This window comes from Numida meleagris, chromosome 13, assembly GCF_002078875.1.
Source record: "Numida meleagris isolate 19003 breed g44 Domestic line chromosome 13, NumMel1.0, whole genome shotgun sequence".
NCBI classification, from domain to species: domain Eukaryota; kingdom Metazoa; phylum Chordata; class Aves; order Galliformes; family Numididae; genus Numida; species Numida meleagris.
This window is the reverse complement of record NC_034421.1, coordinates 9,165,917-9,191,587: the sequence shown is the minus strand read 5'-3', so window position 1 is coordinate 9,191,587 and position 25,671 is coordinate 9,165,917. Positions and strand designations below refer to the sequence as shown.

Genomic DNA, 25,671 nt, shown 5'->3' with positions numbered 1-25,671 from the left:
CTTGAATGCAGAGCAAATGTCTATAACCATGAGCAGGCCACGTGGACTCCCCTACCTTTAATATCTGCCTTTGAAAGACACTACAATCCAGAGGTTGCTGCCTAAAGCTTATATATACAGATCATTTAAAAACAACTTTCTATAGAGAAATTTGTGTGGGAGTGGTCTTTCTTTTTATTTACATTTAACAACTTTTACCTATAAGCAGATAACTGCTTTGCCATGCAGAGGAACAGAAGTCACCTTGCTAAATTTGGTTTGGCAGCAAATCTGCGCTTCTGAATCTTCTGCAAGATGATCTGGTGCTTTGGTCTAGTTCCTGATGGCCATCCTCCGAACCAGAAATCCACGTGCTACCTGGCACCAACGCTGTGAGCACGGCCAACAACAGGCTGGCAGCTGAACTGCTCTCTAACCCCAAGGAAAGCTTCAACATTTGGCAACAAACAGCTTTGGGGGCAGTAGAGAAACCTCGCTGTCACAATCAGTGCTAGAACTTTGTGTACTTGCCGAGTAGAAGCAAGATTTTAACGTTTTTGCACGCCTGATGAGAACTCAAAGCCAACATACACACAGAAGCCACTCAGGACTTGATCCCATAGGCTTTTCTATGTGGAATGGCACTGAGCTGGATTTGGAGGACGACGAAGCAACTGCAAAACTCAAGTTCAGAGGAACAAAGAGGAGTACTATTCCAGCCTGCCTTCTGCACACCTGCTGCCATCTCAATGCAAAGATCCCGATTCAGCGGTACCACCACCGCATAACAACAGCCAGCATGTAAGGAAAGCCTTCCTCGGATCACAGAACGTGTGATTTTAAACCAAGCAAGGAGAGGGAGGGGGGGAGACTTCCTGGATGAAGTGAACCACAGAGATATTTTAATCAGAGCACAAAAGAAGGCTGAGATGAACACCAACTGACGCGGATCATATCGCATCAATAATCCATGCACACAGCCTCCACTGAGAGCAACGGGAGGTTTGTGTGTAAGTGGCTTGTACAAAATAAACACATGCCCCCATTTAGACTCCACACAGAAGAGAGAAAACATCAAGAACAATTCCCATAATTAACATTTCTCTTCCGCCAAGTGTTTCTAAAATAATCCTGACTTTACACAGCTCTGCTTTTATTCACAGTTTTCACAAGTGATGGCAATACAGCTGACCCCATTTGTCAGATGAGGGAACTGAAGCATCAGATGCAAATGAAACCGAGGAGCAGGGCAGCAGGCAAAGCTGAACTGGGAACTGCATTTACCTTCTGAATCACAGGTTAGTGCCCTAGATATTTAGATGCTTATCTAGATCAAGCCTCTAATTAGGACAATTTGGTGCAGTCCTCAAATAATTGTCCCTGCTGTCTGCAGTACCTGTGCACACCGATAAGCTCAGCTGCACCAGTTTGGCACTTCACCATGAGAACTTCTGGAGCACTGCACATGTCCTGCGAAGGTTCCAGCACCGGACAGCCCTGCTCAGCACCCCGGGAGCCCCTGAGCCTTGCTGCCTGGCAGCACCAAGGCACTCTGAAATTGGCTGTCAGATCAACACTTCCCACATGCTTTCCATTGTGCAAAAAGAAGGGGGAAAAAAAAGACTTAATTCAAAACAACAATGCATTAGCTGGAAATGATCTAACTAATTCTGGCGTTCCAAACTGACTGTGCTCCGTAAGAAAAAGTCAGATAGGATCTCCAGTCAGGAAAAATTGTGAGTTCAATACTCACAAGAAACTAGTGTTAACCATCAAGTACTGATTAGAAAAAAATTAATCACCTTATTAGCCTACCATTGTTTTACAACAAAGCCAAATAGGGAGGAACATCAGAAGAAAGTGACACATCTATTAGTGTGATACAAACTTAAAAATAGAAGTTTCAATCTATATTAAATCTGACTTCTGCCTCCCCAGAACCACTGCACAAGGGACTGCCACCTTCCATGCTCTGGGTGCTTTTCTTCCTGAGAAAATCCAGCTTTGAAACGCTCACACTTGACAGTGGACTGATTCAGCACGAGGTCCACCTTCCAGTCTGAGCCTGGCGCGTCAGAACTACAACATGACACAGGGCTGGTGCCAACAGCAAGCACGTCCATCTCCCTCTCCTACAGATACAAGTCCATAATTCTGTGAAAATAACATCTGTCGAGTTCAGCGAATCTTCCGAACAATTCCAGTGTTCAGTTGCTTCCAATGACAACTTTTAAAGGAGGACTGGCTTGCTTTTGTTCTTTGTTTTCCTTGCAAAAGACTTAAGCCTAACACTGATGTGCCAAGCGAGAGCTGAGAAATGGCCACGCTCCTTCAAGAGTTATTTCTCTGATTCATCATAGCCTTTTTTCCTCCCCAAGTTGTCAAAACAAACACCACACCCACCTGACTTCCGAGTTCTGGGCAATTACATTTAAAATTAGCAATCACCGTATAACTATTAATCATACGAGCCTTAGCCATTATTTTATCCATTCAGAAACAAGCGATACCCTCAAACACAGCGCGGTTAACGCTTCGGAGCCATCCCCACCGATGCAGCCGTTGGGTTACAGCGAATCTAGGGCAGCCCCCACTGAGCCCAGGGAGCCCCCGGGCAGCGCCGGCCGCCCCCGCGCCCACGGCTGGGCACACAGCGGAGGGTCGCTCCGGAGGGAAGCTTGACACACGAAGCGCGTTGGAAATGACACGAAGAAAGCGGGCTGCAAACCCGCCGTCCTGGCAGCCGGGACAGACTGCAGCCTCCGAAAGATTAAAGATTAAAAGCTCCCCTAAGATGCAAGCCCTGATTTGCTAAAAGTGCTGTTTGGGAACATTAGCATCGCTGCCTTTAGGAACGGTTCGCCTCGTTTAAACTGGATGAACCACTCCGGGATTATCACCGAGCCTCCATTAGGATGACACACACAAACAGAAGCCCTCGCAGAGCATAATTATTCTTTTCACCGCTCGCACAAACGCCAGACACACACTTTTCTCTCCCTCCTCCCCAGCGGACGCACAGCTGCGCCCGGGGAGCGCTGCGATGTCTCCGGGCGGGAGCGGAGCCAACGCGTGGCTGTCACCGCGCCGACGGACGGGGCCCCGCCGCCCCGAGCCCGCCCGAGCCTTCCGGCCGCGCGCACGGAGCACCCATTGCGGACGCCGGCACCAGCGCTGCCTCCGCGCCCCAGAGGAGCTGGGCAGGACGGGGCACGGAGCGCGGAAAGGAAAGGAAAAAAAGAAGGGCGCGGCGCCGCGGTGCACGTTCCGGCCTCAGCCGCGCTCCCCAGCCCCGGACCGGGCGCCCCGGCCGTGAGCGAGCGCTGCCCCGGCACAGCGGCCAGGTGCGGAGCCGCGGCCCCCGCGCCACTCACCGCCACCTCCGCCGCCCTCTTCGTCCATGTTGGGGCCGCACGCAGCGAGCTCCGCGACGGCAGCGGCTGAGGGAGGCCCTGGGCTCGCTCCTCCCGCTGCTCTCTTCCTCCTTCGCCGCCGCTGCGCACTGCCGCCGCGCTCCCCGAACCCGGCCCTGGCTCTCCCCACCCAGCGCTGCCTCAGCCCCGGCGGCAACCGCCGCCTCGGCCCAGCCGCCCGCCCCTCTCATGTGACCCGCGGAGGGGCGGGGGGGGGAGGCAGGGCCCGGCCGGCTCAGTGCCACCGCGGCCGCGGGGTCGCCGGTCCCCGCCGTGCTCTCTCCTCCCCTCCAGGGGCGGCCGTGCCCCGGGGTGCCAAGAGGCTTCCGGCCGCCTTCTGCTTTTCGGTGTTCCAGGCTCGGCGCCCCGCATGAGTTCCCTGTGGGCAGCGAGTGGTTGGGGAGCGGGAGGACCCGACCCGCCGGCAGCTACCTGGGCGCGGCGGTGGGAAGGTGTGAGGGGGGCGGCTGGGGAAGCCAGGGAACGTCCGCAGAGCCGCTGAGAATTCGAAGGTGTCCGGGAGGGGAAGAGAGCCCGACGATGACAGGAGAGTGAGGGGCTGGTGCCGTGTTGTGAGGGGGGACGAGGTGGGTGGAAGTAGACATGCAGTCTGAGTTTTGGGTGGTCCTGAGTTCTGAGCCAGGAGTTGGACTCGATGATTCTTACGGGTTCCTTCTAGCTCGGGATAGTCTATGATTCTGTGTGTCCCAAAAGGAGCCTCGAACTCACGGTGTTTGTGTTTTCTCTACAGCCTTACTTTCCCCTGGTTCTTGGGTCAGGTGCTGGAGAGCTGCTGGGCGCTCTTCCCACGGTGAGCATGAAGTTTTGTGTATAAATGGGATGTTCTCATACACAGCACAGGATTTTGCATTGGCATGTACTGCCTGTTTTGGTAAGGGAAAGAATTTGCCTGCTTACAGTCATGAGACTTGAAATACTTGTAAATCCCACAAGTATCCTTAAGTCCTTGCTAAGATGGGCAGTGTGACACCCCTGCAGCCAAAGCTGAAAGGTGAGCAGCGTTGTGCTGGCACCGACTGCTCTTCCTTCCTTCCCAGCCACCACCCCGCATTATTTTTTAAAACCTTTGGTGTTAGAATTTTATTCAGAAAGGAAACTGGGGGAGGAAGGGGTCAGCCAACAGGAAGGTATCAGGGTTTTCATTTTCCTGTTACAGGCTGGCATGGCGCGGTGTGCATCGAGGAGGCTCTGTCAGCAGCGCTCACCTCCTGACACCACTGCTCCTTGTTGTGCTCAGAGGGGAGCGCTGGTTCTGACAGCTGCTGTGGTGATCAAGTGTTATCCCTCAGCGAGAAATCACAAACATCGCAACCCCTAAAACGCTCCTAAACTTTCCTATAGGTTTAATCACTGTCTAAAAAGGAGGCGATTACATAAAACTGCACGACCATGATGAGAGATGTATTTTTGAACGATATAAAGCGCAGTTAAGGATGACTTCAAAATCAGTTTGAATGCAATTACGGATGGCTTCAAAATCAGAATGAACTGACAGTGGGCTCTGAGTATTTTTGCCCTCTGAGCAAACTGTTAATTTACATAAGAGGGGAATCTGGTTCATGAGAAAAATTCTGGTGTTATGTTTCATCACAGATTGTTTTCATTAAATCTGGGGGTTTTTTACGTGTTTGTGTAAAATATATTCCATTCTTTTCTTGCTTTCATTTAGCAGTGTCATTTTTTCTCTTCCAATATTTAAATATAACTTTTGATAGAAGAAAAATTCTGCTGCAAAGTAAAAGCCCAGTCACTAATAGCAGAAAAGAGTGAGCTTGGAGAACAGTCTTCCTCCCACCAATTCAGTGGCAAAATTCCTGCTGACTTCAGTGCGAACAATACTGGGCTTTAAAATAAAATGAATAAAGAAATGGCAAAGATAAAAACGATTTGTGATGCAAGCGAGATAAGGAAAAGAGACTGTCCTAATTGTAAGTGGTCAGTTGGGATATTTTATATAAATGTCACGCTGAAATCAGACAAACTTGTGATATAAGCAATATGTTCTTTATTATAACTTAATTTGAGCAAACAGTTAAATTTTTAATATTTTGCGCTACTGAGGATGTAGCTTACTCTGTTGTAGGTTTGAAATATATATATATATATATAAAATTATTCAGTACCATCTGCAGGAAAATCTCTTATTTTCAGTGCTATTATAGTGGGGTGACTTAGCCTTACAAAGTTCAAAAGAGCACTAGCATTATAGTGTCTTCTTTATGGCTGTATGTCTCTGAAATGATGGCACACAGTCCTCAAAACTTAATTTTTTCATGCGTATTGTGTATTCTGTAAAGACTCTTATTTTTGCATGAGCCTGATCCTACATGTGTTCTAGGCATAAAACTTAGTTCTGTGTACACGGTTCTTACTGAACAAAGCTGTTCAATCTTTAGATGAGATACACGATACGAACTTCAAAGATCGAAATTTTTATCTAACTGTCTCATTTTCCCATGTACAACTTAAATCTGTCATGTGTGGCTATAAACCTAACCAGGGCAGGAAAAGATATTTTGAAAAGGTCCAAAGTCAACTAAAGAACGACAGTCAACAGTTCTGCATCGTAACTATGGTAGTTCTACCCTGGGAGAACAGTTCTTCATTTTTTGGAAATTCATAATAACGATGCCACTGTAATTAAATACTGGGCAGTTTCCTACCAACAAAGGAACAGGTGTCAGATAGCAAAACAGGTTATGTTTTAGGAGACACTCCAGTAAACTATTTCTTACTCTTGTGAATAATTCTCTCACATCTACTTTGTTTTCTGGAACTTTGATCACTTTTCCATTTTGAAACACATATGAATTTTGTTTTTCTCTCTGCCTTAGAGTTTCAATCATCAGTAGTTTTTTGAAGATTATTTGATTTCTTTTTTTCTTTCTTGCTGTCCTTTTTGTAGTCACAGCTCTGTTTTTACAGGAAGTGTGTTTTGTCTGTTTTGTATCCAGGTCTGGCCTTTTGTGCTGGAAGAAGTTCATAGTTGGTCATTTGTGCAAATAAGTGTCTAATAGTTGGTTTGTTTAAATTATTTTTAGGGGGAAATTGGGCATTCTTCAAAAACTACTGTAGGCAGGGTTGATTCCTATATGATAAATGTGGTCATTTGCCAGATTTTTAGGTGATATGCTTTGTCTTTATTTTTCTCTTTTTGATAGCTTGGTGTCTGTTTTAATTAAGTTTGCACTAAGAGTAATTTATCATGTCATGTTTCATTTTAAGGGGTCAGGAGCACATCTGTTACGACATTTGTAAGATCGGTGAAGGCAACTGAATGCCTTACATCATATTTTTGTGGTCTAAGGAGCTCATTAAATCCTGAGTCATTTCTGTGGATTGCAATTTAAACCAGATTGCAAGCCACAGTGAATGAAAATCACTTCCCACCCATCCCCCTTTATGTATATACTTTTAATAATTGAAGAATGTAGGTGTCAAAAAGCGCTGTTGTTTATCACATCCTTTCTTCTGCAAGAGAGAACTCCCTCTTTTTCTGGATTGCTTTTTATCAGTTAATGGAAATACTGAAAAATATCCTCATTATTAATTTGGAGTTTACTTGTTGAAAGAGATAAGCTTAATCTTACCGTGATAAGTTTCCTGTTTCAGTAATATAAATGTCTCAGTGATGTAAAATTCCATTTTATGATGGTAGATTTTGTAAACTTTTCGTTTCTAAACAAAAGCAATAGCTATGGTGGTGTTCATTACATGGGCAGCAATAGGAAAGTAAATAGTAAAACTGCATTAAAAGACTTAATACCATTCTGATTTTTTTTTTTCAAAACAGAAAAAAAGTGCCACTGTGGCATCAGGCTGGATGTCAGTATCTCACACAGGGAAGTGGAATAACACATCTTGCTATTGGAAGGAAGAATCTTTGAAGTCACATTTAAGGAGGCAGTCATCGTGGATGCAGGTAGTCCCATTTCTTGTGTTCAGTCGAGACATCGCTAATTGGCAAGACCGGCTTATTGTGACTGTGTTAGACTTGATAAGAAGGATTTTGTAGTTACTTTTAAGGAAATGACTTACTGAAAAAAAAAACACCCAAATATTGATATGCTGGTAAGAATATATTCTTAAAGAAAATAGGTATATCTTTTGAAGAATATAGGTATATCTTAAAGAATGTAGATGCATCTTAAAGAATATAGATGTAATGGGCTATCTGGTAAACTAAACTATTTGGTTGATTTTATTGCTCAATTAAATACACAGCTGGGAAAACGTTGCAAGATTTTAATTTTCTGAGACAATGTCTTGTTGATTGCCAAAGTCATTGATACTCAGACATTGTATTAAAGATTGGTTTTGTTTAAATTCTCAATGATTAAGCAACTTTTATTTTTTAAGAAGCACTATCTGCTACTTTCCAGGCAAGAATGTCTTCCCCGGTTTTTATTTATTTATCAGTACTTAAATAATGTGGTATTCTTGAATCCCTGAGACAAACTCTTTGACTTTCTCTGATGGGTTTTAGCTACATATTCTCTCTTAAAATTTCTATGCTGTCACACACATCATCTTTGTCTCAGCTGGAAATACACATTCATAGAAAATCCTGCTTGCTGGTTGTCTTAACAGTTTCAAGAGTGCTTGCACCTTTCATTTAGTCCAAAAATTTTTACATGTAACTACTTCATATTGCTTTGGGGAGCATCAAAGCTCAAGCTTAGCAAGTTAGACATTTTTATGAATGGTGCTTTTCTGTATAGATAGGAAGCTTGTTCCCTTCAAACAGCCAAAGAAGCTAAGTTAAATGTGCTTGTCTTCTGGGAATTGTCTGTGTTTTTTATCCAGATGAAATTTTAAATCATATACTGAATTTTATTTGCAACTTATTTCAAATTCTAGTTCTTGACAGATTTTGAGGGTGAGGTTTTTTAGTGTTTGTTGGGTTTTTTTTGAGACTTGTAAACAAGCATAATTACTCTTAGCATCAAATATTGATGTTTTGGAAGTCATTGTTGGCTTCTGTCATGTAACACTGATAGGGCCACTGGTAAGGGATTGAGTGAAGAACACCAGGAAAACTGAATACATTGTAAATTGAGGTCCACCGACTCTGTAATGCTTGTCATCTGAAATATGCTGTGCATTAGAACTTTTTCTACATTTATTAGTTATGCGTAATGCTAGACACAAACAGGATGCTTATGAGTTTGGAAACTGTATCTAAATTAACAGAAAAAAAGATGATTTGCATTCAAAGGACATGGGCTGAAACAGATCATCAGTGGGATTTTGCATAGAGCTGGAGAGGGCTTTTTAACTAAGGAAAATGAAAGAGCTTGGTATAAAGTAGTTCTCTAAAGGAGAGTGCACTGCCTAGGGCCAGACTGTTTTCACCATGAGAAATAGCCACAAATTCACCCCTGTTGGCAGTTCTGGCTTGAGGTAGTGGAAAGCATCACTGCATGCCACTCCGCAGTCTCACCGAAGCCTGGGATTTTGAAAGTCCTAATTCATCCTGCTCTGGGAGCTGTAACCCAGCTGTAAGCTGTACATGAGACCTGCTCTAGCTGTATGCATATGGCAGCAGCTGAGGGATTTATTGTTGTAATGTTGGTAACAGAGGCGGCCCGCATGGCTCCTTCCTCCCTGCCTGGAGAAGCCTCCTTAAACAGCTCCATGGTGTGTCAGGGCTGGCATCCCTCAGTATGTATGGCAGCCAAAGCGACAGGCTGGACTCGCTCACGACACGCGGTGTCAGAGGGGTCAGACCGGGTGCTCTTGATTCACCAGTGAGTGTCTGAAATGCAATTGCATATCTCCACATGAGCTGGCTCAGATCTGTCTGCTGGCAAGTCAGCAGTGCACAAATCTGGGTTTAATAAATGTGTGACCATAAATTCAGCCAGGAGTAGGAACTGTCAGCTAATGATTGTGACTTCAGTGTCCTCTCAGCCGTTCATGTGACTGTAAAGCCGTGCTGTAAATGACAGCACTCTCTAAAATAATTGTTCATTGACACAGTTGCAATTTTGGTAGACTGTGATACACAGACGGTGCAGAAAGAAGGAGGGCAGAGTGGTGGATAACTATTTTGTCAGTGGGGACAACATCCCTGCGTAATCCTAACTTTATTCTGAACCAGAGTCTCTCCATCAGTTCTTTTTTCTGATCCCTCACACTCAGCCCTCCTCAAACTGTGCCTGGAGGCAGACTGTGCTTGTCAATATGTGATCTGTACAATGGTTGTAAATTGATCCAGAACAAACACGAGCATATAATTGCATTCCAGTCAAGATCAGCCAGCGCTGAGTTACAGTGTTTACACCAAGCTTTATCCTGGCTTTATAGTGGCAGCAGAAGGACAAACGATACCAACTCAGATGTGAAATCATCAGGGTAAACCCACTCTTTACTTCTTGATTTGTTTTGTTTCTACAAAACTGGTACGAGTGGGTTGAATTTCTACTAAGAATTTTGTGCCTTGTGGCCATCCAAAAATGGTATTGTATCATGAAATTGCAGTTGCATACTGGTGATGGTAAGCCTTCAGCTCCTCTGGTATGTTATCTTTAAACGTATAGCTGCTGTTGACTCTAGATGCAAAGGGGTAGCGATCCCTTGCTAACAGGCTGTGTGTAATATTTTAAATCTTTGTTGTCTGTAACCAAGAAAGGTCCCAATTTATTCCAGCTGCTACAGTTAGAAAAAGATATGCAGAGCCTGAAGCAAAAAAACATTGCTTAAATCCTTTCCTTCTCATGGCTATACCTGCTATTTTATTTCTTACATATCGTCATAGATTTAAGAATAATCCTTTATTCTTCTATATCAATACAGAAATGTTTTAATATTTTCTTACTGATAGAGGTGTACTTCCAATTTAAAGAGCAGATCTTCACCGTAATTGTGTTTCTTTTGCTGTATATCTCTTTATAGTGTTAAAGAAGAAAACTGTCTCTAAGTACAAGAAAATGTTAAGCAAGGAGAGTCGAAGTTAAAACTTGGCAAGCGCTAAACCAGAGAATTTGTCCAATAAAATGGAAGAGACAGGTCAAAATAATTCCTGATGTAACTCAGTTTATCTCATGCAGTTACATGAAGGATGAATTTGCTACTTTATACCTCTGGGGCCAGAGAAGGATTTCTGTGATCTCAATCAGCAGTTTAAAAGAATCGTTCTTAGGAAACAAAACCGTAGTTTAAGCCTGATAGAACTGTGCCCACTATTTTTAGTGTATTAATATAACCGAAAAGGAACAATAGGTCTAGAGAACAACAGAAAGGGCTTCAGAAAAAGATTAGCACATAATGATTTGCAGCTAACATCCTCCATAACAGTTTTTTGTGGGAAAGAGGATTTCATTACGGCTTGTTAAAAATGGTCGGTGCCATCAGGGACAGCTTCCCTTTCTTGTAATGCCAAAAGCTTTCCTCTGGTTTGCTGCACTGCATCTTAATTTTTTTCCTCCAATCTCATTCTTCTACCCTGACCAACTCTAGTTCAGTTGTCCTTTCCCTCAAGTTCCTTTTGGTCCTGCTGTGTCTGCAGGGATCGCTGGGCTCAGTGTGGCTTCTCCTTCCTGCAGTTTCCAGGCAGAAACGTTCAGCCACTTTGGATAGTGAAAGGAGAGATGTCTGGCCTTTGCCCTAATTTATTTTCAGATTTTAAATTTTAATATGCTTAAATTTGAGATGCTTTAAAGCAGTACATTTTCACTGTGAGAACTCAGCCTCCACGTGTCAATCTGTAGTGCTATACTCAGAGATTATTTTAGTCTTAAAGCCTTATTATGAAACATTAACCTCTGCCTCCCCATCCCACTCCCGAAGTCGGGAAATACTTCTAATACCAATGTGTTTTCTTCTTTTAATAGTGTAATGTAAAAATAACCATATAGTACATTAGGGCGATGAAATTGAAGCCAGCAATCTGTCGTTTTTATCCTTACTAACATGCAACTGTCAGTTTTAATACATTGGACAGGAGCTGTGTATACATGCATATAAAAGATGTGAAAATAGAAAGGCATTTATTGAAAGCAGACAAAATCAGGAAGATGATAAAATAGGAGGAGGAAGTGGCCCCAGATACAAAATCTTGCTTTATGTAGCAGAATTTACCGCTAAGAGCCGAGGCTGGCAAATTGCCACGCTTTAGATAAAAGAAGCTATGTAATGTCAAAAAGTGTTCGACCTAGTGTTCAAATACAGTCAATGCATTTGCAAAACTAATGTTGTAGAAAGTCACTGAACTTTTTTTTTTTAAGTTTCTTTAATTTGCGTGGTTTTTTTTCTATGTGTGTCTTTAAAAGCTTTATTATGTATTCAAATACCCGAAATGTCAGTTGTACAGAAGCTGGCTCTCTAAGGATATCTGCACCAGGTGTACCTGTTGGGAGGATGTAGCTAATCTCCAGACAACCAAATTAAGCAAACATCTATTTTGGAAGGAGATTCTTTGTTACAATCGGAGCTATCGAAGCACGTTTTTTAGAAAGATGATTCACATTTTTGAATACCTACTGCACAGTTTTAATCCACAAAGCTACTCAAGTAAAATGTGTGTCGCTAAACATTTTCAAACTGGATGAAGAATATTTTTTTCATAAAGATTGAGAGCTTTAGGAAATAAAAGTACACATACTTGAAAGACTTCTCACGTAAATGTTTTTGAAACCTGCTGAAAACACTGCAAAAACCTAAGAATCAGTTCTTGTACCAGCTGAGAATAAATGCCTCTTCTACGTGGGTACGTTCTCCTGTGTGGCTTGGCAAGGCCTGCTTTCTGATCTTCCTGCTAGAAGAGAAGCCATTTCAGTAGATGATGGATAATGAGCCCAGCTAAATTCTCATGACTAACAAAATCATGCCCATGCTCTCTGTTCTGTAAGGTTTTTCCAGAGCTCAGCAAGTAGGGAGGACACCAAACCTGAAAAACAAGACAGCAGATAACTGCACTTAAACAGATAATTTTCTCAACATCTTCATCAGATTTACGAGACAGATAGACTGTTACCTAAGTACTATGTATATACACAAGTATAGTCTCTCAGCAAAAACCATCTGTAATTTGTGGAGAAGTGCTTCTCCTTCATAGATTAAACCATTCCATGAGGTATTTTTAGGCATTTCTTGTATCTAAATCTTCACTGCCTCAATTGCTTCTATGGAATTTCAGATTTACTCTTCATGACAAACGGTAGCTTTGCAGTTCTTTCCCTAGGTGCTGTTTTTATTCCCTAAATGGCCTGAACTTTCTGTGTAAGTTGTACAAATCTATCTTTCTTATAAATCTCATATTTCATTCTGCTTTAGTAAAGCTGATATATATATATATATATGAGTTAAAAGAAGATACATTCTTAGTATTCTTCAGCTAAAGTAATAAAGTATTGTCTTGAAATTATTAGAAAGGTGATAAAATCGGTTTTATTAGATTATGAAACTGTGAATAATGGTGGATAAATGCAGGTAAAACATTTTTTCTCAGAAATCTAAACTTATAATTAAAACAAATTGACCATAGGCAATAGGAATGAATAAAGCAGTAGCTTTATCACAATGGGATGTCAAAGATCCACAGTAATTTCACAATAGTGCAATGTGGCAAAAAGAAGTATGTTTTCATCATTCTTGACAGAACATTTAGGAATGCGTTTCCATTCTTTGCTACTGGACATTTTCTCTCTTATGGGAAACACTTAGAATTCAAGCAGGAATATATACTTGAGCTAGAAAAGCAAAAATATTCATGCATGCATATATGAAAATATTTGTATGTGGTTATATACATGCAGTCAAAAAACTACAATGTCATATTTGATGCTAATGAAACAGTCTTTTATCTCTAGATCACAGAATTAGAGGCATCTTGGTTGTATAATGAGCAAAAGACTCAAGTAAGTCTGCAAAGCCAGGACAGAAATCCTGCCTTGTTTTAGCCTGGTTTCGGACAGAGATGTGGCCACGCATGGCATTCTAAATTCAGTAAAATTCTCAGCTACTAAATGCTGACACTCTCAAAATAATACACTTCCTTTAATTGTGTTTAATGCAAGGAACGCGGTATTTGGAAAATACACAATGAATTCGAAAGTAATTCAGAAACATGGAATTTGTTGAATTTGGAATTGAGGTTCAACAAGACCAAGTGCCGGGTCCTGCACTTCGGCCGCAACAACCCCAGGCAACGCTACAGGCTTGGGGCAGAGTGGCTGGAAAGTTGTATGGAGGAAACGGACCTAGGGGTATTAGTCGACGCTCGGCTGAGCATGAGCCAGCAGTGTGCCCAGGTGGCCAAGAAGGCCAATGGCATCCTGGCTTGTATCAGAAATAGTGTTGCCAGTAGGAGTAGGGAAGTCATTCTCCCTCTGTACTCAGCCCTAGTGAGGCCCCACCTCGAGTACTGTGTCCAGTTTTGGGCCCCTCACTGTAAAAAAGACATTGAGGCCCTGGAGCGTGTTCAGAGGAGGGCGACGAAGCTGGTGAGGGGTCTGGAGCACAGGCCTTATGAGGAGCGGCTGAGGGAGCTGGGATTGTTCAGTCTGGAGAAGAGGAGGCTCAGGGGAGACCTCATCACTCTCTATAACTACCTGAAGGGAGGTTGTAGTGAGCTGGGGGTTGGCCTCTTCTCTCTTATAACTAGTGACAGGACGAGGGGGAATGGCTTCAAGTTGCGCCAGGGGAGATTTAGGCTGGACATTAGGAAATACTACTTTTCTGAAAGAGTGGTCAGACGCTGGAACAGGCTGCCCAGGGAGGTGGTTGAGTCACCGTCCCTGGAGGTGTTCAAGAAACGTTTAGATATAGCATTGAGAGACCTGGTTTAGTGGGGTTATGTTGGTGGTAGGTGGATGGTTGGACTAGGTGATCTTGTAGGTCTTTTCCAACCTAGCTAATTCTATGATTCTGTGATTCTATGGAATGGTCTCCTTTTGAACAGTGGGGAAGGTGCACGTTGACTCCACTGTTAGTAGGCCTGGGCTATTCATCTAGCCGTTGTGAAAGGACATTCCTGTAGAACACAAGTCCTGTCCTTACAGTTGGGTTCACATGGGGAGATCCTCATGCTCATGGAGCTCTGATTAAGTCAGCAAGGCTAGACATTGGTACTGATGCTGTGTGATTGGATTACGGGATTGAAGCCGTGATTTGTCCTACTAAACCAACTTAAGTTACTTAAGCAGATAAACCCAGTTATCAGATTTTGTTTCTTAGTGATAACACTTTCTAAAATGCAGGAAAAAAAAAAGCCTACCACCTTGCGTTCCTCACCTTTTTAATGGACTACTTCATCTTTTAGTTTGCATTATCATAAAGTGTATATAGGACTGCAAAGATAACAGAAAGAACAACTCCGAGTGCAATAGTAAAAGTGTTATTTCCTTTTCCCATAAAAACTGATATTCTTTTGCTTTTTAATTCCCTCTGATCCCATTTAAGCCCACTCCACCACGGGCCCTGCGCTGTTTGACAGAGGTCCTTCTGTAAAGGCAAAGCAGCTTGTAACCACATTGTCTCATGCTGTAATTCACTCCCCATCCTATGTTCCTGACAAAATGACTTAGAAAAATTAAACCAATAACATATTCAGAGCCCTTTTTTTTTCTTGTGAGGTCTGTCCCTGCCCTGAGCTTATGCCTTGCCTCTCAAGTTTTTGTGTGTTACAGGAGTCATCTTGCATGTGTCAGTGACTGTCACAGCTGGAGTATCTGCTAGGAGGTAGAAATGCAGCTCCTTCCCAGGCAGATCAGCTGCTGGATTTGGAAAGCACAGATGAGTAACAAAAGTTTACCAGATGTGTTTTAACTGATAAATGCATTCTTTTGTAGTAACTGTAGTAGTGATAACGGCATACAAAGTACAGTTGAAGCTTTGGACAATGCTGTTTCAATAGCGGCCTTCAGAAAAACACACTTCCTATGTGAGGAAAGACTGCTGAATAGTCCATTCAGGAACAGCTGCAAGGCCTTGTGGATATTTTATGAAAATACTAAAGAACTATCTGTAAATTGAGCAAGTAGCAAAGAAACTTGCTGAATTGACAGTTTAAAAAACAAAAAACAGTAATCCAGTGATGAAAATCTCTACAGACTTCTAGATTGCTGGCATTGGAAACGGAATAGTTTAGCTAAATAGAAAGAAATTAGGTTATCAGCTGCAAATTAATGATTTTAAACCAGAAAGAAAAATGAGGAAGAGCTCTGAAAATCATGTTTCATAGTGACAACGCAGACCAGACAGCTAGTGTTTTAAGCAACAGACTGTGGGGAACACTTACCTTGTATCAAAGTGAAGAAAACCTGCTGTAGTCTGTACAGGTTTTCTCACTAAGAGAGCAGCCAGAAGTGAACAGAAGATGCAGCCTGACCTAAAATGACTGAGAGCAGAAGGTGTACAAACAAGCCCTTAGAAAGGTGCTCTACTTTATCTCAGATAGGTACTTAAATACTTTCATATTGTAGAAGGGGAGCAAAGGCCAGAAGCTGGAAATGTCCTAATTATTTCTAACGCTGGAATCAGTCCTGCCTGCTTGCAGTCAGTGTGCAGTACTTGGAATGCAAGGCTTAGAATCTGAAAAGCTATTTAGGAACCTCTGCTGTAGAAAATATGTTTTATTACAAGAGGCCAGGCAGGAACACTGAACTGAGAAGGGTCATTTGTGAATAACTTCTAGCTTAAGTGATTAAGGGCTCCAGTCTCTAGCTCCTCCACCCCACCCTAAAAATGTATTAGAAATATCCTGCTTTGTCATTGCTGTTGGCCTTTTCTTCATGAGCAAGAAAGGAGCATTGGACTTGTGTTGGATTTGGTTCTTTGCCCTCGGGGATACTTTTAACAATGAATAATGCTTTAAAGAATTCTGAAACATTTTTATAATTTCCTTTGAACTGTGAGGATAAAGATAAATAAAGGAGACTTTCTATGCATATCAAAATATTTGTGAAAGCAAATAGACAGCAATTCCTAAGGCTCACAGTACTTACAGTGTGCTTTTAGGAGCATACTGTACTGCTTGATAACAAGACCCCTATCCATTCTGTATGTTTAAAATGGAAGGTAAAGCATTTCTGTGTACTTTCCAAAAAGTTTCTTCTAAAGAAAGAAAATTACTTTGTCTTTTCTACACATTTAGCATGTTTTTCTTTCCTCTTCTCAAGCTGTGGTGCAAGACTAGACTTAGTCAGGAAATACTTTGGAATTAAATTCAATCTGATGGATCATTAAGGCACATCAAAGAAAAAAATTGTAAAAAGGTGATCTGTAAGCACTGGGAATAACTAAGCTAGCCTAGAGCTCAGCTACCAGACTTCCAAGGCCAAGCATAAACACACTTGTGGTCTCACAAAGGTTTTTAATTTGTTTGCTATATGATGAACACACACCTCTCAAATCATGTCTCTAAGACAAAACAAACAAAAAAAACCCTCTATATTGTCAGAAACAGGAGCTCTTAAGTTACATGTACATCTATGTGATATATAGACTGCAAAATTGGAATGAGCAGCAGCACAACTAGTTCTTTCGTTGAGTACAGACAAAAGATCCTTTCTTTAAAGACATTTATTTCTGATTTTAAATAGCTTGATAAAACCCACAATTGGTATTCAGAGTTAAAATGTAAACATTTACATTAAGTTATCACTGTGTATTAATTTTGTACATTGAACTATTTGCAGTGACAATCCATAAGACTAGTCAAATCAGCATATTTATAAATTGAAATGCACTGTACTAAGATAAAACAATGCCGTAACTGAAAATATTGGAAAGACTGATGTTCAACTCCCTCCTGTGGTATAAGTGAGCAGCATCACAGTCAGCTTCTGGAAGCTTAGACAGCACTCTCTAATAGTCAGATGTCGGTACTTATTGCAGTAGGACAGCAGAGTTCAAGCTTACTGTGAAACTCAGAAGTTAGTAAGTGTTAGATTTCTAAAATACATACAAAGTTGTAAACATTTTTCTCTGGAACACACATAAAAATGGTTTGTGCCAACCTTCTCTATCTCCCATGCTGAAAAAGATAGGCCAAAGACCATTGACTAAAATTGTTTTGCATGGGTAGCATCACAGTTTGCAGGAAGTATTACAGTGCCAGCATTTACCATTAGTGCTAGTCACCGGCGGGGAGCAGAACCCATTGTCAAGAAAGTTCAGGGAACACTCATCAACTGATGAATCAGGCACTACGCATCAGATTTACCTACTTATAAGAGCAAAAACTTATTACTCTCAGGTATTTTGTATTTGGTAGGTGAAACTGACTCCAACCAAAAGATCAAAGAATGCTGCTACTTGTAGAAGATTGATTTTTAACCATTTTGGGCATCAGATTCTAACTATGTGGATCTTCCATAAAGAAGGAAGATTTTCTAAGCAGACTAACTATTGTGAGATCACAGAAATATCCAGAATCATTTCAAGTCAGATATTCTTCATTGAAGCCCTTCAGGCCTTTTTTTTTTTTAATGTTGTAGTTTTCAATCACCATTACCAATGAAGTAACTGCTTAATTGATTGCATGACCAATTCCAAAGAGGCTAACATCACTGAGATGCAATACAGAATTAATTTCAATTTACAAGGGTTTACTTAATGCAGGGTAGTAAAGGAGGATAGCATCATTCTAACACTTCCATATTATTTATTTTCCCAACAACTGTCAGCAGATAGTTTATCTGTGTCCTTGTATTCAGTATGAGTTAATCATAAATATTAATATTTTCATAAACAAGTTGTTTATTTGAAAGTTCTGTCAAGAGCAGCTCTTCACTGCGGCTGAGCCTCAAAGAGGCTTTGTAGTTTGAGATATCAAGAGGAGATTCATCACAAGTATTTAAAACAATCCTAAAAAGTTCCTTTTGTTCCCCTCTAGTTAGACTGTGCATCACAGAAAGAAGCATCAGGATGCATTTTGTAATACACACTTGAATCTACTCTTTAAACTTTAAAACCTCATGCAAGCTTTTTTCTGAACCATGTACTATTGACTTAAAAAAAAAAAATCAGTCTTGAAGCTAGAATCATTGCTTTTTTTTGAACATCAGCTGCAGTGTATTTGATGAGCCCTGAATTGCAGCTGCAGTTCTCATCTGACAGAGGTAATACATCTTGCTTTGAAGGGATAAAGCAGGAAAACATCATGCTGACTCCCTATTGCTCTGCCAGATCCACCGCTCGTCACACACCCTAGTCACCATGTGGATACTTAAATCTCGACACAGTTTCTTCCAATTGATAATTCATAATTGATTACAGGAGAGTGTTTCTGAAAAGGAACACAATTTCAGCATATGCTTACACTAGAGTTTATGGGAAGGGAGAAGGCAGTAACAGGTAGGACCGGGCTATAATTAAAAGAAAAACAAAAACTTGACAATAAGCTGACACATTAGGAAAGTAGGGACAGACTTACTTCTTCCAAAAATTAAAAGAATGTATACTTCTAGCATATGTATACACACACACACACACACACACGCACTTAAGGAGGGGGCAAGGGAAGAGAAAAAAGGCAAACTTTGGCAAAGTTTAAGAAAGTGCAGTCTTTAAAGTCTTAAAAAAAAAAACCAATAACACTGAAAAAGCAAAAGGCTAAAAACTATCTACAGTTAAAACTGTCTCATGGTGCAAGATGATGCACACAAATGATTCCTAAGATTGCACTAGCTATTACCACACTGAGAATTACAACACCACTTCTACTTCATTTTGCATTGTAATGCCAGAAAGTAAATAGTAGTTTACACGAGCATTCCAACATCATACTGTGATAATACATTTTTTGCCCACATGCAGAGCTTTGTGCACACACATTTAAGAAGTGTATTTTCAGTTTTTAAGCAGTACACCATATAGTAAACTTCCATTAAGCATATGTTTGTGGGAAAGTATTAGGCAATTATCTAAATGCTTAATATTTTCTTAATTTGTCTTCTAATGGCAGAAAGAACTCCTTGTTATGTAGTGCAGGAGGGATCTGGAGACTGATCAGTGAACTTCTGAAAAACAAGAGTTGTTCAGTAGAAATACTCCTTTTCAGCAGCAACAGACTAGCAAGATGTGAGAAGAACTGGAAGTAAAAAGGCAACTCCTGGTTCAGTTTAAAGATCCCCTGCCCCTTTTAAAACTTATTTTTCTGTACTATAATAATCCCAAAACAACCCTTACAGCACACTGATTCAGAAAAGCAGTTTCCACATATGACTTTTTGAGGCCATAAAACTCCATGCAAACCTGGTTCTTAGCCGAGACATTTTCCATCTTTTGAGATGAGTTAATATCAAAACATTTGTGGAGAGAACAGTGGCCTAAACCACACACTGTGTTTTATTTAGATATAGTTGCAAAGGATGGATATCATTTTGGCTTACAATTCTTCCCCTAGAGAAAGGGGAAAAAAAAAATCAATTTGAGCGTTGTCTCCACCAGTTAAACAGTTCTATTAGTGCAAGAATAGTGCTTTCCATTTATGGCCTTCCCAAGCTTAAAGTGCAGTATATTATGTGAGATTTTAGCTTAACAAGTATCCTTTATTTGAATTTCAGAAGGAATGTTTCAAGTTAGAAAGTCACCTTTTAGGCCTTAAGCAATAAAATCCAAGACAAAGTACTATAACCTATCTTAAAAATGAATTAAATCCACAAGACATTCTTTAAATTTTATGTTCAATATACATATAATACACAAAAACCCATCATATCACTTATCCACATTGTGTCTGTATTTAAAGTGATCCGGTAACAAGGAATTGAAGGCCACTCAATGCAAGTTTTGCTTAAAACAGGACTATATTGTCTGGACTGTGATATATATAATGGTTCAGGATTCCTCCTGCACAGGCTGAGCAGTAATGAGGCAGCCCTTGGCACTCCACTGTACACACACTTAAATTTACCAGCGGCTTCCCTCAGTTTTCCTTTTTTATTTAAAAAAAAAAAAAAAGATCATTAATAGTAGACCAGTTAAAAACTGGATTAGTAATGTTACGCCTTTAGCTATTCCTCTTGCCTATTAACGTTACAATACTAAGAAACTTTTGTTTTATGTAACTCTGGTTCCCAAAAATACATAGTTCCCAAATGATGTACAACAGGGAAGGGAATCTTCCAGGCTGTAGATTCTCTAATATGAAGTTCGAGCAATCTGTTATGGACTGTGTTTGGGTACAACTTCACAAAAACAAAGAAAGAAGCCCACCGAACAGGAAGAGAGAATTTCTTTACCAGTTTAGCTACTTACAGAGATCAAGTTGTAGTTGCACAATTCTTATTTTTTTAAGTAATCAAGCCAGCTTTAACAAGCTCCAGCTCCACTCCCCATCTTCATTCCTTCACTCACAGCTCTGCCAGCTGTTTTTAGGGTTAATTTGTATACCGATAACTGTTAACATCATCACTCAAATAAGCCACAACCTTTTGGAGTAAAGTGTCTTTGCTCCTTATGTTCTGGGGTTTTAGATCCACATTTACTTAAGCAGTCTTGATTCATAAACACTTGAAGTACTACCACTGCAAGGGTGAAAAACTGCAGCAGTGGAGATGGGAGTGAATAGGATGAGTTGTTTGACAAGAAGGAAACTACTGCTGTCAAGATATTTACTTACAGTACACAATCCATTGTTATTTTAAAGTTTCTGGTAATTTTGAGACTGGAAGTCATAGCCAAACATCTAGAAGTTTAACAATTAAAAGTACACACTAGGGAAAAGGTTATTTTCTAAATTAAAGCAAATGGCTTTTTACTTCTTCCAACATCCAGAAGAAATAAACAGCCAGTTGGGATAATAAAAACACAGCACACCATCTAACACAGGAATTAGTATACCTGACTTTCAGCACTGAAGTACGGTTAGAAAAAAATAGTCCTCCAGCATGGCTCCCTATCACACTGCAAACCAGCATCTCATCTTCATAGTCAAAGGCTTTTCTATGCTGGTGTGCTTAAAAAAAAATAAACATTAGAAACACCCCTAGCTTTTCAGATGAATACAGTTCAAACTAAATAACACATCTGCTTTAAAGTGAAGTAAGCTAGATAGCAAAAGTGACACTTAGTGTGTCAGTCACTGGCATGAGTTTAGTCCCCATTAAATCCTCACTTGTGACTCAGTCAGGAGTTAGCTGAAGACACATGCTAACCCACCACATCAGGACCTCCTTCTTCAGGGAGGTCCACAGAGCGCATTGAGCCTACCTATAACTAACTCCCTTAGTTGAAAATTTTGGACACAAAGTTCAAACTCTGACCTACTAGACAATGAGTTTCTCCACTGACGTGACCATGGGAACATATTTTACAATTTCTTATTCAGAAGCAGCTGTATTGATTTCAACATGCTTTCTCCATTCTTTGCTGAATCCTGTTATCAGAGGTCTGTGCCAAAGTCAGCAGGCCCAGAAATGATTACTTATGCTTCAGTGATAACAATTGCTGTTTCAAGGAATTTTTGTTAGAAATTATTTATAGTGCCTATTGTAGCCCAATGAAGCTAATAAATTCCTGTACCATTTGGAGCAGTTACACCCTTGAAAAGGACCACTGCAGAGGACTGTGCTGTACTGAAAACCCCAGTGGCTTTCCTATTCAAAGTGTTTTAAGGGCTGACACCTTAGAGCTGGTTTCATGCTGGGAATTCAGTTCTATAAGCAGTAGCTTCATTGGAAATGGTTGTAAACAGTAGCCACAGTACTCAGCAAATACAAAATCTTAAGAAAACAAAAGATCTGTGCTAAACAGTCCAGCCAAGTTCTACTCTCATGTTAATGGGAGACCTGAGGTGTCCCAAAAAGTGTTGAGATTAAGAAGTTCTTTCCACTCAAAGGCAGATATTCTGTACTAAAAAAAAAGTCCCTATTATTCCCAACAGCCAGTTTTACTAGCAATTACACAAATGCAATTTTTACTTTAGCTATCTACTTATCACTAAAACCTGAACTGTAACCTTGTCTCTGTCTCTAGATCAAGTTTCTATGAATGTTTAAAATCATCATTATTAAAATTTTAGTACACTTTTACCTTCACTACTTCATACCAGAGACCTGCTAGTGCAAAAGCTAGCGCAGACATTACTAGCTGTATGATGTGAAAACTGTTAGTCACATATAGTACATCTGAAAGCATTTTCTTATATCCAAGTGTTTGCTCTGAAGTAACAAGGTTTAGGTGATAAATACGGTTGTTTAAGAGTCCCATTGTAAAACCATTCAGTGAGGCAACTGGAACAGAACAGAGATCAGGAAGTCCACCCAACTCCAGCTCTTCAGGAAGTGCAAGCTGCAATTCATTCTCTATGATGCTGCTCGCTTCTAATCCCAGAAACTGCAGTTCTTGATTACACTGCAACTTTCCCAGCCATGTGTGTGCAAAATAGACAGTGTTGTCTCCTGGGCAGCATGAGCTAAAGTCTCCAGCAAAACTACAAGCTTTCTCCAGCCAGCCCATTACTGAAATGCTATTAATGCAGCGAGAAACCCCATCAAGGCTGTCTTTCCCAGAAAAACAAAGACACAATGAATCTTTCCACAAAGCTGCTACATTTGAGTTCCTCCCTGCTGACGGGCTCAAACTCAAAGGCATTTCTGAGCCAACATAAGGCGGAGGTATATTATGAAAGAGAGAACAATTCCTGATGTTAAAATAAAATAATAATTCTTGTAAACTGCTACTATGATTTTGAGAGTTGTTCAATACGGAATGTATGCGTGCCAGGTGATCTGCTGCCTTGTGATGATCTTGGCCACCATCACAAACTCTTTCCAGGTTTAAATATTCTTTCTTCATATTCCTATAGAAGACAAGCATAGCTTTGCTGTTTCACAGCAGAATGTGCTTGAAGAAGAACACGACTGACTCCAGTTGCAGCAAACAGTGCAAGCAGCACAAGTGACAAATCAGTGGATCTCAATATGGACCTAAATGGAAAGAATACAGGAAATTATTACATGAAATCCCCACCCAATTTTTTTTTTCTTATTTTTCCCCCCCAAGCTCATCTTGCAAGATACCTCATCTTTTCTCTAGATCCCAGTGTCTTGGTGCCTAGGATACAGAAAATAAGAATTCTTTAACATGAAGAGTAGCCCAGCTGCAGAACATGAAGGATTCCAAAGAGACAGCTCTCCCTACAGCCTGCTTTGAACCCATCCAGAGGGGCAGGAGGTATACCCAATACAAGTTTGCTTTCTGTAGATTCAGTTTAGCCACTTACCAAAAGGGAGTTTGTAGCAAGCATCAAAGTGAGTCAGCAAATGAGCAGCTAGAAAGATTCATTGTGTTACAGTATGACTTTCCTTCACTAACAGAAGTGCAGACTGTAGCTGATTAGAGGTTTAACATTAAAGGCAAACACTAAAGTTATCTTCCTGTAAACAGAAGCACATGCTGAAATGAGGGACATGGTGCGAAGAGCTTCCAAAGGAGCAGGTCAGAGCGCCTGCCTGCAGAGGGAAGGGTGCTGCTTGCACTGCATCCAAATGGAGAGCTGATGTCGTTATAAGAGAACTATTCCATACCAGCACAGATAAGAAGCAGAGGCAAGGCATTTTTAGCCACCAAGGTTATTACTATGCTACGTGTGTAACTCATGGCAGCGTGGCTCAGGATCAAGATTCAGCACTGTAGGACAAATGAGACCCAGAAATAAAAATGAGACACTGCATTCTGACCTCCCTTTTCAGCTTACCTTTCACAAGTCACAGACTGCCACCAGACTGATCTCTCAGCACTCACCCACCAGCCAGATGTCAAGACTTGCAGTGCAGCTGCATTTACGAGCAGAAAGCAAGCATCCAGCCTTTGGCTGCAGCAGACGCTGGTTGGGAAAGCCCGCAGCTTGCTTTTGTTGCCAGTTAAAAAGCAAAGCTTTAATTTCAGCACAAAACCAACAACTTCTATAAAGTGCGAGAGCTGTTAATTAATGTCTTTAGGTCGGAGCTCGTTTAGCGAGTCCCATGTGGTGTGGAAACAGTCTCAGCACAGAAGAGACGCAAATTAAATCTGAACTGTCATTTGTCTGCAGTGACATTATTATTTAAAACTACCTCCGTGTTTTCTCTAAATGTTCTTGGTTTTAAGAACAGAAATTGAAGCAGGAAGTTGTTTTATCACACATCAAGATGCGTGTGTCAGTGGTGTATTCAAATTAACGATGACTTAGTAACAGGGCACAGCACGACGGGGGAGTCAGATGGGGGTCAGGGGAAGGTGCTGCCCAGAGGGCGGTGGGCACAGCCCCACGCCGCCGGAGCTCAGGAGCGCTGAGACCCCGCTCTCAGAGGGTTCGGGGGAGCCCTGCGCGCAGCCGGGACCTGGGCTCGGCCGTCCCTGCGGGTCCTTCCAAATCGAGCAGTTCCGCGGTTGGATGACTCCGAGAGTCACGGCGCGAACAGCGAGGCACAGCGAAGCCCCGGGCCGGCTGCAGGGCCCGCGCACGGCTCCCCCCGCCCCGCCCGGCCCCGCCGCCCACCTGCAGCCGCACGTTGAGCATCATGGAGGCGACGATGTAGAGGTACGGGAAGTTGATGCGGAGCTTCCAGGCCAGGTCGAAGAAGATGAGGAGGGTTCTGGTCAGCCCCTTGCAGAACACACCGTACGACCTGGCCGCGGCCGACTGAGAGAGCCTGGCAGCCAGGCCGGACAGAGTCACCGCCATATACCCCCGCCGCGGCCCCGCCGCAACGCCCGGGCCCTCCGCCGCCCCCTCCCCACGCCCGGCGCTGGGTGTCGCCAGCGGGGAGGAACCCGCGGCCGCCGGCGCCCTGAGTGTGACGTCACCGCGGCACGCGACGCCCCCGCCTCTCCCCAACGCGCATGTCCGCGGGGAGGGCGGGGCGCGCTGACCGTTGGAGCGGGCGCGGCCGTTGGAGCCCCGCCTCGTCCCCTCAGCGCGGTCGCTTTGCTGGTAGTGTAATACGCCCCAAAAGCAGAGGAGGAATGCCGTGTTTGAAGATGTTGAATCTCAAGAAAAAAAGGGCCCTTTTCTCTCAGCACTGGTTTCCGCTCAACTAACTTTGGATAACTAACAGAAAAACTAACTTGCTGATCTAAATTCATTGTAAAATACTGTTTAATTGCCACAGAATCACTCTTGCGCACAGAAAAATCCCAGTACAAGTTGGATGCGCTCCAGAAAATACTGAGAGTAGATTACTTTTTTTTCACTAAAATAGGCGATGTAGTTAGTAAATTAGTCCATAATAGCAAGCTAGCAACAGTGTTGATTTGGATCTAATTATTTAATTAAATACTGTGTTTGATGAAATAGTCTTTAGCTTTCCAACAAAGAAATGCAAAT

At 41.9% G+C, this 25,671-nt stretch overlaps 2 protein-coding genes and 1 long non-coding RNA gene across 3 annotated transcripts in view; 1 reads left to right on the top strand and 2 right to left on the bottom strand.

Moving 5' to 3' along the window:
• CYTH3 (cytohesin 3) overlaps positions 1 to 3,513 on the bottom strand; it is a 48,329-nt gene extending 44,816 nt beyond the window's left edge. Inside the window, exon 1 of the mRNA XM_021411231.1 lies at positions 3,354 to 3,513. Coding sequence (XP_021266906.1) covers positions 3,354 to 3,381 — 28 coding nt within the window. The 5' untranslated portion in view covers positions 3,382 to 3,513. The remainder of the gene's footprint in view (positions 1 to 3,353) is intronic.
• Positions 3,511 to 7,746, top strand: LOC110405698. Its single transcript, XR_002443073.1, has 3 exons — positions 3,511 to 3,844; positions 4,144 to 4,203; positions 7,207 to 7,746. It is a non-coding gene; the product is annotated as an uncharacterized LOC110405698 (long non-coding RNA).
• Positions 16,715 to 25,164, bottom strand: SMIM10L1 (small integral membrane protein 10 like 1). The gene is made up of 2 exons (XM_021411242.1): positions 24,844 to 25,164; positions 16,715 to 23,290 (listed from the first exon to the last, which is right to left on the bottom strand). Exons 1-2 carry the CDS (start codon positions 25,027 to 25,029, stop codon positions 23,270 to 23,272), a joined length of 207 nt encoding a protein of 68 aa, XP_021266917.1. The 5' UTR covers positions 25,030 to 25,164; the 3' UTR covers positions 16,715 to 23,269.